The 16,675-nt window shown below is 38.8% G+C and overlaps 1 protein-coding gene across 2 annotated transcripts in view; it reads left to right on the top strand.

The window, feature by feature from the left end:
* The window catches only part of dnah6 (dynein, axonemal, heavy chain 6), a 59,741-nt gene extending 43,341 nt beyond the window's left edge, over positions 1–16,400 (top strand). For both annotated transcript variants that reach the window (XM_023286156.3, XM_055010200.1), the window contains exons 66-81: positions 2,549–2,684; positions 2,929–3,095; positions 3,399–3,589; positions 4,012–4,172; positions 5,009–5,097; positions 7,020–7,166; positions 7,304–7,442; positions 9,488–9,607; positions 9,808–9,929; positions 11,381–11,510; positions 11,678–11,805; positions 12,006–12,191; positions 12,954–13,026; positions 13,440–13,591; positions 15,723–15,945; positions 16,156–16,400. In XM_023286156.3, coding sequence (XP_023141924.2) covers positions 2,549–2,684; positions 2,929–3,095; positions 3,399–3,589; positions 4,012–4,172; positions 5,009–5,097; positions 7,020–7,166; positions 7,304–7,442; positions 9,488–9,607; positions 9,808–9,929; positions 11,381–11,510; positions 11,678–11,805; positions 12,006–12,191; positions 12,954–13,026; positions 13,440–13,591; positions 15,723–15,945; positions 16,156–16,259 — 2,268 coding nt within the window. In that variant the 3' untranslated portion in view covers positions 16,260–16,400. The remainder of the gene's footprint in view (positions 1–2,548; positions 2,685–2,928; positions 3,096–3,398; positions 3,590–4,011; positions 4,173–5,008; positions 5,098–7,019; positions 7,167–7,303; positions 7,443–9,487; positions 9,608–9,807; positions 9,930–11,380; positions 11,511–11,677; positions 11,806–12,005; positions 12,192–12,953; positions 13,027–13,439; positions 13,592–15,722; positions 15,946–16,155) is intronic.
* The last annotated feature ends 275 nt before the right edge of the window (positions 16,401–16,675 follow it).

Genomic DNA, 16,675 nt, shown 5'->3' with positions numbered 1-16,675 from the left:
AGCAAGCACACTCTCATTCACACCTACGGACAATTTAGAATTACCAGTTAACCTCAGCATGTTTTTGGACTGAGGGAGGAAGCTGGATTACCAGGTGAAAACGCACAAATGCACAGCTTGAACATGCAAACTCCACACAGAAAGATCCCAGGCCGGGACGCGAACCAGGGATCTTCTAACTGTGAGATGACAGTGCTAACCACAAAGCCTCTTTCTCAAAGAAAAAGATACACATAAATAGAAGCAGAGTAGTAAGTAAAGTAGGAGAACTAAGTAAACTTGCCAAATATTACTCAAAAACAGAATAACAGATTTGGATGAAATTTTCAGGGGAGGTCAGAAATGACCCCAAGGACCACCTCATTAGATTTTGTGGCTTATAGTCTGGGTCCACGGATTTGTTAAAGATTTCCATATCTTTGCAAGGTAGCAGCACAGCGTCACTGTACCTGTGACAAGTGAACACTATGCCGGCTGCTTGCTGACCATCACATGATTGTGATCCTACTCCAAATCCACTGCTGTGGTCTTAATGGGACTTATCAGTTGGAAAGTATGACTACTGAGCAGCCTTGGCAGAGTACTGCGCTCTCTGAGTGCATTTCTTGTTACTCCGCCAAGGAGGCGGAGTGTTGTGACGATCGGCATACCTTTGTCTGTGAATCTGTTAATCTGTGAATCTGTCTGTCCATGTGCAACATTAAAAAGCCTTTATTTACATTCAGCTGTCAGCCTTAATTTGAACACAAATTCATCTTTATGTCCTTCACTCCTTTCTTCAGAAAACACCGTAAGAGCTTGTCCCCATTGCAGCTAGGTGCTTCTAAGTTCTTACACATCCTTTGCTAGACAGCAACAGCGTGGAACCATTTTCTTTCATCTTGACGTGAATTTTCTGACTTTTCGGCAGCCTCTTCGTCATGGCAAGAAACCGCTTCTTAGATAAACACTTCCTGTGCCACTGGTATGGTGACAAAATAAAAGCCTGTAACATTTAAAATACTTCTTCAAAAGCATGGAGGGAACGGTTATTGTAACAGTAGCAAAACAACGATTTTTTTTTGTACAGTGAAATGCATTTTTAAAAGGTTATAGTGTAACTTGATAGTTACATTCAAGCTATGGTATTTCGAAAGTTATACACAGTTTGCACAGCAGCCAGCAGAGTTATTGAGAAAGGGGACAGTTGAATAGCGAATCCACATCTCTTCAGCTATTTTGAATTTGAGTATACCAAAACTGTCAACTGTCAGTAAGGGGACCTGACCGCTGAAGCCAGAACAAATTGTAAAGGATGAGGTTTAATTGCCTTCAGGAAGAGAGAGATAACGGCCAACATTTAACTGTGTCATGAGTTCTAAATAAAACCAAGCAACCAAGAAAAAAAAATGTTTTGGCTTCTGGGTAGTCTTGTAATTACAAGAAAATATATAAATTTGTTACAGTTTGTTGGTCGGATTCTCTAAACTGCAAGTAAACAAGGTGCTGTTACTTTTCCCTCTGAAAAGCCCACAGGTTGGGCTGTTTAAATTATTCTCGTTCTCTCCACCTCTCATGTCAGGATTGAGTCGATAGGAAGAAAAAAGTCCCTGTCTTTCTCTTTTGGCCGACTTATTGCTGCAGACTTCCTGAGTCTGATACAAACATGGACAATGACATTAGACAAAAGCACTTACAGGATGATAAATTCTTTCTGTGGATAGGTTGACAAATAATATTTCTGTGAAAGAGTGATAAGAAATATCTCTGTTTTTCAGCTACCCATGCAGCCTGCAACCTGCATGTTAATAGACCTTGGGCAATTAATGAAAAATTGTCAGTACCTCAGGTCACACATAAGGCTAATCCAGACTCTTTAGACTGACTAAATTAGGCTCAGTTGAACTCAGAATAGCCATGCTTGCTTACATTACGGTGATTTCTTTGAATATTCGCCCTTCATCTATCTTTTTTCTCTTTCACCATATATTTTTTTCTGTATTTCTTATCATTTCTCTCCACCTCCTGTGGGATAGAGGGGCTGTGCAAGTGGGACAATATTTGTTTGAAGGTAGCATAGAGCGATGAATAAAAGAACCTTTGAGATTTAGCTCTGGTTTCATTCAAAAATTCAGATGGTTTTGCGACCACAATACAGATAAGTCAGTGCCACCCAGGGTTATATTTCTTGTGTTTCCATCCACCGTTTGGTTCTCATTTAAATGGCATTAGTTAGGCTGGGGGTGCTGCCTGTTAGCTGTCGTGATCCTCATGTTAATTTTGTCCTTACTTTTTTCTCCTTCGCATCTGTGTTTGTCTTTTACTTTGCAACTTCTATACATCCATCATCTATACCTGTCTTGCTAGATTTGTGTGCTTTATCAGTGCATCTCTGCATCTCTTATGTCTACCTGCCTTGGATGCTTTGAATCATCTTCCTGTCATATTTTTATTGACATCCTTTAATCCTTCTTTACTGCCTCTCAACTTAAGGTCTGTCCTCCATCTTTTTCCCATTTACCTTCTTTTACTGTTCTGACGTCTCCTTTTCTATTCCCCTATCTCCCAGGACTATGCAGAGCGGCCAGATGTGCCATGGCTAAGTGATTTTTATTGGCAGACATGTTGTGAGCTGGAGGACAGACTGCCCTCCTTCAAGGACATTGCCAAAGAAATCACCAGAACTCATATCCATATCAAGCTAGGTAACCCAACCCTGTTGTTATCCTGGTTGGTCAAGCAAGAATATTAGCATGTTTTGTGCATCATGTATCTGCTGAATATAAAAACTAGAGTGTTTGAGACACATACAAATCATCATGTGTCACTCTTAAGCTATTTTAATCATTCTACTGTTTTTTTGCTACATAGGATACAAATCCCCTGGTCATTGTTAGATAACGGTCTTTTTGATCTGTATAGCATTAAATGAGATGCCTCTCCTTTTAGGACGTTTTCAAGCATCTATTAATCCAGAGTCCTGGGAAGGCTATGTGTCAGAATTGCCACCTCTCGGGGAGTCCAAAGAAGAGAAACAGGAGATAAAGGGCTACTGGAATGAGAGGTTGGGGGCCTTTCAGAAGCTAGTTCTTATCCAGAGCTTCATGGAAGAGAAGGTGAGCCTTGATGAAGCGTGTGGAATGATTGTTTTCTACAGGATTACAGAGAGAATTTTAAGTGTATTTGTTGCCTATTCTACATGATTAAACTCTGCAAAGATTTTTCTAAATGCACTTTTTCTAAATGCAGTTCAACCCCACGGAAGCAGAGTCACATGTTCTGCTTGTAATTATTAACCCTATTCTTGAGTTTCATTTTCTTAATGCTTTCTCTTGTTTTTCCTCCTGTCATGCACAACTACTACCTGTCTGGTTTGTCCTAATATTCTGTGACTTATTTACTTCCCTTTTCCTTTCCAGGTGGTCTTTGCAGCAACAGAGTTTGTGATTGTCACTCTAGGAAAGCAGTTTGTGGAAAACCCTCCAGTTGACCTGGCTAATCTCTACAATGACATGTCCCCCTCCACCCCACTGATCTTCATACTGAGTACAGGATCCGACCCCATGGGTGCCTTCCAGCGCTTTGCAAATGAGAGAGGGTGTCTTGACAGGTAAAAAAATAAGCGCTGGTGGAGAGGTATGCTTAAGTGAAGCCCAAAATGAATAGCAAAGGAGGTTGTCTTTCCCGCACAGTAGCCAAAACAGTAAAGCTAACTTACAGTCCCTCCAACTTTGCCTTGTATTAAGATAAGATAAACTTTATTGATCCCACAGTGGGGAAAGTTCACCATTACAGCAGCTCCAAAGAAGAAAAAAATATAAAGGCAGTACAAGAATATATTAGAAACGCACAGTGCAAAAACTGTGTTTCTAATTTATTCTTGTACTGTTGTACTATTGAGTTTATCAAAAAATATATTCATAAAACATGATTTATGCTGATCATCATACTAGGCAACTTGTTATGATAATTAGTATATAAAGGTGTGTATAGTGTATCACAATGGCGTTTCAATTTCTGCCTGTTTCTCAGGGTTGAGTCCATCTCATTAGGTCAAGGCCAGGGACCTATAGCAGAGAAGATGATCCATGCAGCATTAAAGAGTGGCAACTGGGTATTCCTGCAGAACTGCCACCTGGCTGTGTCCTGGATGTTAGCCATGGAGGAGCTCATCAAGACCTTCACTGAGCCTGGTACTACTACAAACATGAACATACAAACATTTCTTGTGTGTCTATATGGGAATCATTTCAGTTGATTGTCTCATGCATCTGACAGAACAGATATGCTTTTGCTTCCCCATAAATGAGGCTATTGTGGCTTAAGGGGTCATACTGACATTGCACTTGTCATCTCTGTTGCACTTATTTTATGTCATTACTTTTATGGTCCATTAAATGGAAGACTCTTGCTTGTATTTTTCAAAGCAAGCAGCCAAGCCTCTGACCGATCTCTAAATAAACACATTTTTTATTTGCAAATTATTCTCAAATTATCAAAAAAATATCATTATTATGAAAATAAGCACAGCTCCAAATTGTGATATTGTAGGACTCTACATGGCATGCATCTGAATCTAGTGCTTGTAGATGAGGACTAGACAAGAAAAAGACGTTGGGCTCCAGGCTGGCTCCATGCTTGATAAGTGGAAAGTAAATCTTTGTAACTCTTTTAGTACATCCCAAATAGGAGATATGTAAATTTGTGAGAGTGACAAGTTGCAGAGAGGAGCTATTTTTCCTTTAAAGTCATTTGTTGATTTGCTAACTTGTGATCTTGTAACTTTTCCTGCACAATTCGAATGTATGACTGAGCTCACTGCAGGAAAGCCACTGAGAAAGTACATTAGAAAATCCATTGCAATGTACACTCAATATAGCTGATCTCCCAGGGAGTTTTGTCATTACTCTTATGGTTTTTCCTCACACTATATCAGTGAAAAAATACCTCAGTGCATTTTTCCCAGAAACATCCATTAAGTATGTTTTCTTTATGTTTGTGAGTAATGTTCCTTTCTGTTTCTGTGCAGATACATCAATCCACGAGAACTTCCGTTTGTTTCTCAGTTCCATGCCTACCAGAGTATTTCCAGTTACAGTGCTCCAGAACTCTGTCAAGGTAGTCACACACATAACCACAATATGGAGCTGGAATTTCACTTTAGTTTAGTTCATTTCATCTGATTTTCACAGATGGCTCTGCAGAGTTAATGTTCCCAGTATGAAGAATTCTTTTTGCATCCACTTCCAGAGTGAAAAAATGCAGCTTGGAAAAAATCTGCCTTCTTTGCAGTGGGCTTACAGTCTTCGTTTGCATGTTGCTCTTCATCATACTTTTTCATGGAGAGTATGTAAGGCACAGCTTCTAAATATTTATACTAAAGAACTTTGTTTACTTCTGTCTGAAGCCCACACGTGATATGACACATTGTATGGGTACAAAGCTGTGTACATATTTAATTTCAGTACTGTTTTGTGTTCTTCGGATATTTGGACTTTCTTGAAGAAACAACTTATGTTGTTCAGTACTCCTTATGTACAATTTTTATCAGTTACAAAATCTAAAGATGCTCTGGCAATTATTTCAAGTTTATTCAGCTTAGAAAAATGCAGTTCTGTGCTGCCTTAGAAATGTGAGTAACTTGGGTTTATCATTTTCTGTCGCTGAGTTAAGTTAACGGAAGTTGCGTAAACACATTTAATAAACATAGGATATTGTGTTGAATCAACATTGAGATCTTATAGGTGCAGCTGTTGAAGCCATTTTTGAACAGAGTCATTATGAAGACTGGGAAGCTGGTCTCTGTTACAGTGACATAAATAGTAAGCTTATGGTTATAGGATCTGATTTTTAAACTAACCACCATCATGGTTTAAATGATTTCAATCATTTTGTAAGGAAACAACCTTAACTTAATTAAACTTGTGTTATAGACACAGCAATTTTCCATTATATTCATTTTTCTCTGAGGAGTTTTAAACTAATCAAAGGCATGCTGGGAAGTTTGTTTGTATGCTAGCTTTGTTCCTTATGAACTTAATTTAATGATATGAGTGAACACTCATCTGTTCATTCATTCAGCTCTGCATTTGAAGTTAAAATGGTTCAAATTATTAGAATGCATGTTTTTAAGTGTTAAAGTGGTCCAAAGATACGCATAATGAAAACATGTTAAGTTCTGTTAAATAGAAATTAGGACAACTCTTATTTACATCTGTTAAATTAGTAAAATTAAGTTAATTTGACTAAATTCCTTCATGCTGTTATACAGTGTGGCTTAATGGTCATTTGATGGTCAAATGATCATTTGACTGTATGATCAAGCAAGGTCAACCTCACTCTCACTCTTAGCATTATAAGTTTCTTCTATCTGGTTTTAGTAAAACTTATTCAGAGCAGCTTCACAAACAAATGCCGACAGGAAACTCAGATATTCACTGCAATTACCATAACTATCTGCTATAAACACCTTTTGTTTTGGATAATACTTCGTGAGTCCAGCCTTAGGTATGTTAGGTTTCTAGTCACAGCAGTTTCACTTGGGTATAATCCATCTCAGTTTCTTTTATACTTTGACACACACATACTGTGAAACAAATATTTACAACAATAATTCATGCTCCTCCTTTGGGGAATGTACTGTGGTTATTTACCCATTTAAATATGATTTCATCCCACATAAATGTAGTTATACTGTCTCCCTAATTTGGAAAACTATTTGTTATATTCCTTCCCAACATGTTTCCTAACCGATAATTGATGGCTGTACATCATTTGAAATAATAAATGTTGCAGCATTATAGATTAATTAAAGCAGGAAAATTGTAGGTCTCATCTGTGCAGTATGATTTGACTTGTGTATGTAGATGTTTGGGCTCAGTTTGTGTCTGCTATATGGGCCTTACATGGCTTACGTATGATGAGCGCAACACGCGGGAATAACCTGATGCCAGAAAACCCTCTAAAGTTTTGGCAGTTTGGCAGATCGGTCACCACAGTCGTAACTATTAAACGGTAGGTCTCTGTGTTTTTATTGCCAGGTGACTAATGAACCTCCTAAAGGCCTGCGAGCCAACATGCGACGAGCCTTTACAGAGATCACCAGCAATTTCTTTGAAGATCACGTTCTGGGACACGAGTGGAGGAAGATTGTCTTTGGAATATGCTTCTTCCATGCAGTAATCCAGGTGACATACACACATACCTGACCATGACTGCTTTGTGCGCCTGAATGTGCATTCTGTAGTGAGTATTTGCATTGTTGTCTGGTGCCTCCAAGTCGTTGTATGTCCTTATATGTGTGTCATACCTCCATGTATATTAGGAGCGGAAGAAGTTTGGTCCACTGGGCTGGAACATCCGCTATGAGTTTAATGACAGTGACAGAGAGTGTGCTCTGCTCAACCTCAATCTCTACTGCAAAGATGGCACCATTCCTTGGGATGCCCTCATTTATATCACTGGTAAGGAAAAATATGCTCACAGATACGTGTTTGTATTTACCTGCAGGTGTATCTGAATTCATATGCACAGCCTAAGCTAATATCTTTGGGGTTTTGTGTAGTATGCTGTTCTGATCATATTCCCATATCTAAGATACATCCTATTTTAGCTTTAAAATTATAATATTCATTTCAAAATTACCATGATTACATATCCTTGTGCAAAAAATGTAATTATTCTTTTTAAATTATGATTGCAGAGTGTCAAAAATTCTATGGAACTTTCAATCATTCAACTTTAAACAAAATGCAAGAAATAGTCTGTTTCTGTCACCCTGTTTGCAGCCATATTTGTTGTGTTGTCAACACATGGCACAGACACTACTCCATTTTGTCAACAGCACACGTATTTTCAGCTCCATGTAAAAAGGGGATAGCAAAATGTTTGCTGATTTCACAAAGCAGGACAGTCCTGTAACATGATTTCACTCTGTTCTGCAGCTGTGATCCTGCATTTGTTCAGTTTTCACTCAGTGAACTTTCACTGCTCTCTTCCTCTTGACTGTGTATATAGAAATAAAATGAAAAGAACAGATGTTCCCATGCACCGTAAAACTCTTTTTTCAAGCTCATCAGCACAGTCTGACATTGTTATTTTCAAGTGAGATAAAGCATTGATTGCCAGTTTCAAAATAAAGCATTTCATTTATTGTTTTTATTTGGTTTGGAGTTTATTCTTATTTCAAGAAGTTCTTTTTTTCCCTTCTTATTTTGTTTGATGATGCATTTTCAAGCATGAAACGTTTTAGATATACTTTTAGTTTTGTCATATAGTTTGTCCACAGATATGGACACAAATTAAATTTTAGTTGTATTTAATTATGCCAGTTTAATATTGTTAGTCTTGGACTTCTGTAGCAGACATGTTCAAAGTTATTATGTAGAGGACGAAGGCATCCCTTTCATTAAGGATGCTCATCATATCGCTAAAGTTCATTTGTTTCCCTAATCTGGTTTTCAATTACACCTCCAAATGATTATGGGTGCGTTCAGTCTCGGTGGAGCGCTTCACATCAAATTGATGTCTCTCATTGTTGTTATCACACGACTGTGTTATTAGTTTAATCTTTAATTCGAACAGTCCTTGTGAGCCTGAGCTACAAATTCTTTAGGGGAAAGATTTTGGGCTCAAGCCAAGCATGATATTGCCTCTCCTCTTTTAGAAAGAGCAATTCCTCTTTTCTAGTGTACAAAAAGGCTCTGCCAGCTTAACCATGCTTACAGCTTGCTAAAGGCTTTCAGCAGAGACTTTTCTGATTATTCATGTCTCTTTTTATTGTCTTACATAAATGTGTGTAAATTTCTATAAAATATGGATTTTACGCATTTGATTGCTAAATATATCTTAAATTACTCTTTCTGTTTTCTTTATTGCAAATAAAAGCATGTGTCTCTCTAGAATTCTATTTTCTTGTGTTTGTGCACTGAGGTTTTCCTTGGTTTTTATCTTGTGTCAGTGTTTTCCACATTTGAAACGGAATGAATCCTTAAGTGAGTTTACAGTTCACATTTGTGAAAACAGTTTAACATTTTCAAAAAGGATTCATAATTGCCTTCTTCAATTATATTTCTGATGATTTGTTGGCATAATAGATTGTGAGAATAAGTGGCATGATGCAGCATGAGCTGCTGAGAATAATGTAAGGGAACGAGGACGACAACAATACACTCGGCAGACTTCAGGAAATTGCTGCTGCGTTTGCTGCACTGTGCCTCTCACCTACAGCAGTAAATGTTTGGTAACTCTTTTTTATTAACTTTCTTGCTTGCTTCCTTCTGACATTATTTACTTGGCGGTTACTCAAATTCCCTGAATGCTCGATGTTTTATTAAAAATGGTTGCTTTGTCATGCTGATTCTGAGAGGGAATTTGAATAATTTGAGTGTGGCGCTTTTGGCTTGAATTCAGTCTGAGGCCACAGCAGGGACGGTCATTCAAACAACCACCTTTTCTATAAGTAAAGAAAGCTACAGTGATGCACATGATGTGGTTTTGTGCTCCATAGGTGAGATCACATATGGAGGTAGAGTGACGGATGCCTGGGACCAGCGCTGCCTCAGGACAATTCTCAAAGGCTTCTTTTCTCCTGAAACGCTGCAAACTGGCTATACCTACTCCTCCTCAGGTAATGTTGATTCGTCTTTTCTCCATTTCTTCCTATTCTGGATATGTGTATGGCATCAACAAAATAACAGGAACATATCACTGGAAAATGTAATTCAATACAGCAAGTATATGCACACTTACAGGAATCTGTTTGTCACAGTGCATGCTTACATTCTGTATATTTCCATTGGGTTAATGATTTTCTCTTCTGTGTGTAAGGTATTTACTATGCCCCTGAGACAGATGAACTGGAGCAATATAAGAAGTACATTGAAAGTCTACCAATCATAGATGATCCTGAAGTCTTTGGCATGCATGAGAATGCCAACCTGGCTTTCCAGGTAAAAAAATACTACTAATGCAGTAACAGTAGTATCTTAGAGAAGAGTCATACAGAAAAGTGCTTTACTTCCATATCTTTCAGTTAGTCTGTCTATTTTCTGTGTGTATATAACTCTTATTGGGCCCACTTGTGATTTAATATGAAACAACTCATACAGGATTGTTATAAAAGTATTTTTTCCCCTCAGAGAGCCTCTGAGTGCAATTGTAAAATATTGTAAAAAAAAAAAAAAAAAAAACATACACTGACCTGGCATACCATTATGACCACTGAGAGATGAAATGAATAACACTGATTATCTCTTCATCATGGCATATGTTATATGGATATATTAGACAGCAAGTGAACATTTTGACCTCAAAGTTGATGTGTTAGAAGCCGGAAAAATGGATTTGAGCGGGTTTGACAAGGGCCAAGTTGTGATGGTTAGACACCTGGGTTAGAGCATCTCCAAAGCTGCAGTAGTTCCTGGTCTGCAGTGGTCAATGTCTATTAAAGAGGTCCAAGGAAAGAACAGTGGTGAATCGGCAACAGGGTCATGGGCGGCCAAGGCTCACTGATGCACATGGAGAGCGAAGGCGGTTCATGCTACTGTTGCTCAAATTTCTGAAAAAATTAATGCTGGTTCTGAGAGAAAGGTGTCAGAGTTATGGGTCTGCATTGCCACAGACCTGTCTCAGTGCCCATGCTGACCCCTGTGCACCACCGAAAGCGCCAACAATGGGCACATGAGAATCAGAACTAGACCACTGAGCAATAGAAGAAGGTGACCTGGTCTGATGAATCATGTTTTCTTTTACATCAAGTGAATGGCCCGGTGCGTGTGTGTCGCTTATCTGGGGAACACATGGCACCAGGGTGCACTATGGGAAGAAGGCAAGCTGGCGGAGGCAGTATGATGCTTTGGGCAATGTTCTACTGGGAAACCTTGGGTCCTGCCATCCATGTGAATGTTTCTTTGAGACGTACCTCCTACCTAAGCATTGTTGCAGACCATGTACACCCTTTCATGGAAACAGTATTCCATGATGGCTTTGGCCTCTTTCAGCCAGATAATGCGCCATGCCACAAAGCAAAAGTGTTTCAGGAATGGTTTGAGGAGCACAACAGCAGGTTTGAGGAGCACAGCAAGTTTGAGGTATTGACTTGGCCTCCAGATTCCCCAGATCTCAATCCAACTGAGCATTTGTGGGATGAACAGACAAGTCTAATCCATGGAGCCCCACCTCACAATTTACAGGACTTAAAGAATCTGCTGCTAACATCGTGGTGCCAGATACCACATCACACCTTCAGGGGTCTGGTGGAGTCCATGCTTCGATGGGTCAGGGCTGTTTTGGCAACGAAAGGGGGACCAATGCAATATTAGGCAGGTGGTCATAATGTTATCCCTCAGCAGTGTATGTTATATATTATATAAATATTTAATGTATGTGTTTGCCTCTCCAGCGCCAAGAAACCATAACTCTGATCAACACCATACTGGATGTTAATCCTCGTTCTTCGGCGCGACATGGAGCCAAAAGTAACGATGACATAGTCTGCGAGCTTGCTGAATCTATACTAGCTAAGCTACCTGGTACATACACACTTGTAGACTGGCACACCCTGACATACATCATCATTAAAAATGTGTGTCATCATGAATTGCTTATCTGAGGCGTTCTGTTTTTTTCATGCCTATCTACCTGCCCTTGTATCTGTTGGTCTCCCTGCTTGTGTACTTGCCTGCCTATTGGTATGCAGAGCGACTGGACATGGATGAGGCAGTGGAAACACTGTTTGTCAAAGACAAGAATGGCTGCCTGAACTCCCTCACCACTGTTTTGGGCCAGGAAGCAGACCGATTCAACAACCTGCTGAGAGTTCTCAAGGTAACACAGACCATCATAACCATTTCAGTTGTGTTGCTAGCCAACAGCTTGAATCAGTATATTTCCTTGATCTTAGAGAACGATATAAAAGGAAATTAAAACTAGCATTGTAAATAGTATCAGAAACAACCAGCAGTGTTATAGTCATTTATGTCCTTTACCCATATGTTGTAATGTATGTTTCTCTTTGTGCTTCGCAGCTGTCTCTTATCACCCTGCAGAAGGCAATAGCAGGTCTGGTTGTGATGTCAGAGGAAATGGACAGGATCTACACTAGCTTCCTGAACAACCAGGTTCCCACCCGCTGGGCAAACTCTGCTTACCCCTCCCTCAAACCCCTGGCTTCCTGGGTCAGAGACCTGACCCTCAGAACGTCCTTCATCGAGGTTAGAAAGAGAACACGGATATTCAGATATTTATACACAAACACACACATAGGTGTAATAATAATCGATGTGTCTCGATAAACCCTAATGAAAAGTTATAAATTAATTAGACATGAGTGCAAGCATAGATAAAAATATACCATGATTCACTTCCTTTGTATTACTGATGCTTACAGAAATTAATTTGACGGGGAAAATCTGACTCTACATGCTGGTTTGTTTGTGCTTGTGTGTGCGCATGCACTTCTGTATGTTTGATTCTGTGTTATCTCATTAAGATGAAAAACAGTACCAACACATGCCCATTCTGTGTTCTTCCCAGAGGCATAAACCATCTCCCGCTGTCTCCTTCTTCTCCTCTATCTTCCTCCTTTTCTGTCTCCCCATACACCCTCTTTAAGCATTCGGTTCATTTCCTCTGACTTAAGCTGCTCTTCCGTAAGACTGGTCCGAACATGTGTATTACACATTCCCTAAAATTAACTCACACAAATACACAAAATAGACAAACAGGGTAGAGTCGCATTAGTTCATAAAGTGATGGGTAGCTGCTGAGTCAGACTGCATGCGTTCACTACCTCAGAAGAGAGAACCCACCTCACTGCACCATTACAAGTTGAGTCACTTAGTCACTTTCAAGTCCCATAAGTAACAGGACCTCTGTAATGCGCCATAGCAGACTGAAGACAACACATTAAGAAGTTATTTCAAGATACACATATTTTAATTACATCTCTCCTTTTTCTGTCCCTCTCTTGCAAGACTTGGATCACACGTGGTCAGCCCAAATCTTTTTGGATCTCAGGATTCTTCTTCCCTCAAGGCTTTCTTACCGGTAAACCATTGCAGTAACAAAGAAACTTCCATGGTTTTTAATGAACCCTAACACTAATGCAAATTTCAGAGTGACTGGAATATATTCTAGAATTAGTTATAAATTAATAGAAGTAACAAATTCTGTAATAAGAGCAAACTAGCGATAAATTGCTTGTTTGAATATGTACTGTGTATCTAATAGGTATACATTATTTATTGTGCCATAGCATTTGATTTGTTGTCCAAAAAAAAAATTTTAAAGAAGTTATCTGAGTTCCGTTGTTGCACTGAGTGGCATAGTCAACAACACACCATCTACTTCTGTTTGAGTAACATTAGTGTAATATACAAAATTTGTCTTACTTTTGCTGTGTTTTTTAAAATGACATACTGCAAAGTGTTTTCTGTTGTCCTCTACCTGCTGGCCTGTAGGGGTGCTGCAGAATCATGCCCGGCATTACAATTTGCCCATTGATGAACTAAACTTCCGCTTCAAAATGGTGCCAGCATACAGGGATGAGGTAGCAGTCTGTGAGGCTCTACGCACTCTTTCTATCACTGAAAAGCTGGAAATGGATGATGAGGTAATGGAAATAGATGGCTGCGTTTAGTAAGGAGTGTTGAAGATTGTGACCGCTTACCTTCAGATCTTTTTGTACCAGCATGATATTCTTAAAGGAATTGTGTGACTAATAGTAACAGATAGAATACGAAATAACCGGTTAGTAACATTAAGCAAAATATTGAGTTATGGCAAGAATATTATTATATAGCTCCACATTTCCCTGCAGTCCCAACACTTATTTTAAGTTTGTCCAACTCCTTAAGTTTATTCAAATCAAATTTTCTCTGCAGAATGCCCGTAGGTACTGTCCTTACATTCACCCTTTCATCCAAATAAGTCTTTTCCCTTTTTCCCGACCATGAAATATAGAGGAATTATGAACGGATATTGTTGACTAATGGTTGTCTACAGAGGATTTGTTCAATCTCACATAAATATTTTTGTAACACTGTAGGATTACAGTTGGTTGCCTATTGCCAGACTAGAGCTCTTTCAGTCCATCCAAGGCTGGCAGCTCTAGATCCTTCTAGCATAACTTGTTAAATGGATGTTTTTAAAAGTCCACATTTGAATTATATGTAAGATCAGATGACTGAAATGATTGCTTGAAACAAAGTAACATTTAATCAACCCATGTTTAACTTTAAAGCAACATACCTTCAAGGTCAGTATACAGACAAGATACCGGTAATCAAAATGCATTCAAGTCCAGTGGGAGAAATGTCATTCTGCCTGCAATCAGTTGCATCTACGTGACCCGTGAAATTGCGATTACATCAGAAACATCACATAGCTTATAATTCAGCAAACACAAATCCAGGGCAAACAAGGCTTAGACAGTTAGTGCACAGTGTTTATTCCTGACTCAGATGTATTCTTACATCAAATTACACAATTGGTAGAAACTGTGTACTCGAGAAAAGACAGTTTCTCTATCTGCGATTTTAGAAGCTGATGGCAAATTCTCTGGCGAAACATTAAATGGTGATGTTGGCAGTGACAACATATAACACAGCAACTTTTTTGGTTAACATTGCTGTGACAACAATGTGGACTATAGAGAAATAAACCAAAATAAAACCACATTCATCATTAAACAAGATTGCTATGAACAGTCTCCAGGCACACTGGAGACTTCAACAAGCAATCTATTGATCAATCGGAAATAGATTTAAAAACTGAAAATGTTACATTTCATAAAGTATTTTTCTGAATATTAGGTATGGACTAGATGGGAACTGACTTGCTACCTAAACCGAGGTCCAGACTTTAACCTTGTGATGCACAGTGTGGGTCAGGAGATACCCATTTCCACTGGATTTGGGTCACTTTTAACCCATTTTGTGCATCAAAGGGTTAAGAAGCCTTGCCCTGTACAATAAGCAATAATAGCCATTTCAGGCAGGTTCTTTGAGTCTTTCAGTCAAATCCAAAGACAGTATCTGAAATGATTTATGTAAAAAAAAAATAGCTAAGTGTAAAGTTGTTCCAAGGTTTACCTTGTCTTGATATACATTGTTTTGTGCAAGTCCATGTTTCCCAGAATCTCTAAAATGGAGGTGAAAAGTACAGTTAGCACCACCCATAGAACCACAATAGCCACAACTAATGGATCCATATCAAGTTGAAATAAACCAGAATTGTCCTCCAAGACTGTTATATGTTGGCTATTGTACAGCACAAAAATGTATTTATGTTGATAGAAATATTTTTTTTTTTTTTTTTAGGAAACAGCTACTTTTAAAATTGGTTAATGGTTTTAATAATAAATTTGACTGGGATGAGATGTGAATGCACTCATTTGAATAGTCTTACAAATTTTTAAACAATTTTGCAAGCTCTTCTGCAGCTCTGCTAAAGAAAATGATACCCATAAATAGCTGTTTACAGATCCAACAAAGGCAAACTTTAAGTTCTTTTCATTTAGTAAGGCATCTTTGATAAGGAGCAGTGACATGACAGCATAGTGGCGACTGAAGTAACCGCCATTCATGCAAAAACTGACTGTAAAGAGGAGATAATGGATTTAAAAGTGAAGTTTCACTGCAGTGTTAAAATTATGTTAAGAGAAAAGAGTTCGAACTGTGTCTTATTCCTTCAATAAGACTCTATGACTTATCACTCCTCAATCTCATTTGTGGAAACAACAGTTACCAGAGCCAAAGGATGGCGTTCTTGTGCACGGCATGTATATGGATGCTAGTCGCTGGGACGATGTCAACATGGTGATTGATGATGCATTACCTCGAGTGATGAACGCCATGCTGCCAGTCGTGCACTTCGAGCCACAGCAGAATTATGTACCTGAGCCTGACCTCTACCACGCTCCTCTATATAAGACCTCAGCAAGAGCCGGGACTTTGTCCACCACTGGTACATACTAGATCCATACAAGAATCCTCGCTCACATAGTAGTGTAGATTATACTTTATAGTTTTACATTAAAACCATGACACATTTTTTACTAAATGAACAGACAGGCTAGTTTTTAACAGTTATTGTTAGGTCATCTTATCACTAAACAATGCTCAAAACAGTTTGATTCAGATTTTTTCCTCACTCCTCATTTCTGTCTCCCTCCAGGTCACTCAACTAATTTTGTTGTGACAGTAATGCTTCCCTCCAAGAGACCCAGCGACTATTGGATATCAAAAGCCTCTGCGCTCCTGTGCCAATTGGATGATTGAGTTTTTATTAAACATATAAGTCTATGCACAACCTAAACTTAACTTTGTATCTTCAGTGGGCTTATTTGTAAACATTTCCCAAACATGATTTATACTGACAGTGCACTTTCTTCACAATAAACATTTCTGAGCTAGCCCTAACTGATCTATCAGCTTTGTTTATGCGCTTATGCATATTCAGGTAGATTAATATCATCTGTATGCAGCAACAAAGTCTTATCCTTCAGACACTTGAGAGCAGTGCAGTCCATCTGCATCTTTGAAGATGAGACGTTCAGTCTATACGATGTAAACACCATATACTACCCTGCCAAACTTGGAAAGTCCATTCACGCTGTGCGGTAAGTCACTGAATATGCTTACTGAGTTTTACAGTACATGTGTAGCCTCGGGGAGAGAAAACACAGAGGGATGGA

The sequence above is a fragment of the Amphiprion ocellaris genome, chromosome 4 (genome assembly GCF_022539595.1).
Source record: "Amphiprion ocellaris isolate individual 3 ecotype Okinawa chromosome 4, ASM2253959v1, whole genome shotgun sequence".
Lineage (NCBI taxonomy): Eukaryota > Metazoa > Chordata > Actinopteri > Pomacentridae > Amphiprion > Amphiprion ocellaris.
Note: the sequence above shows the minus strand (reverse complement) of the source record. Positions and strands in the feature narration are given on the sequence as shown.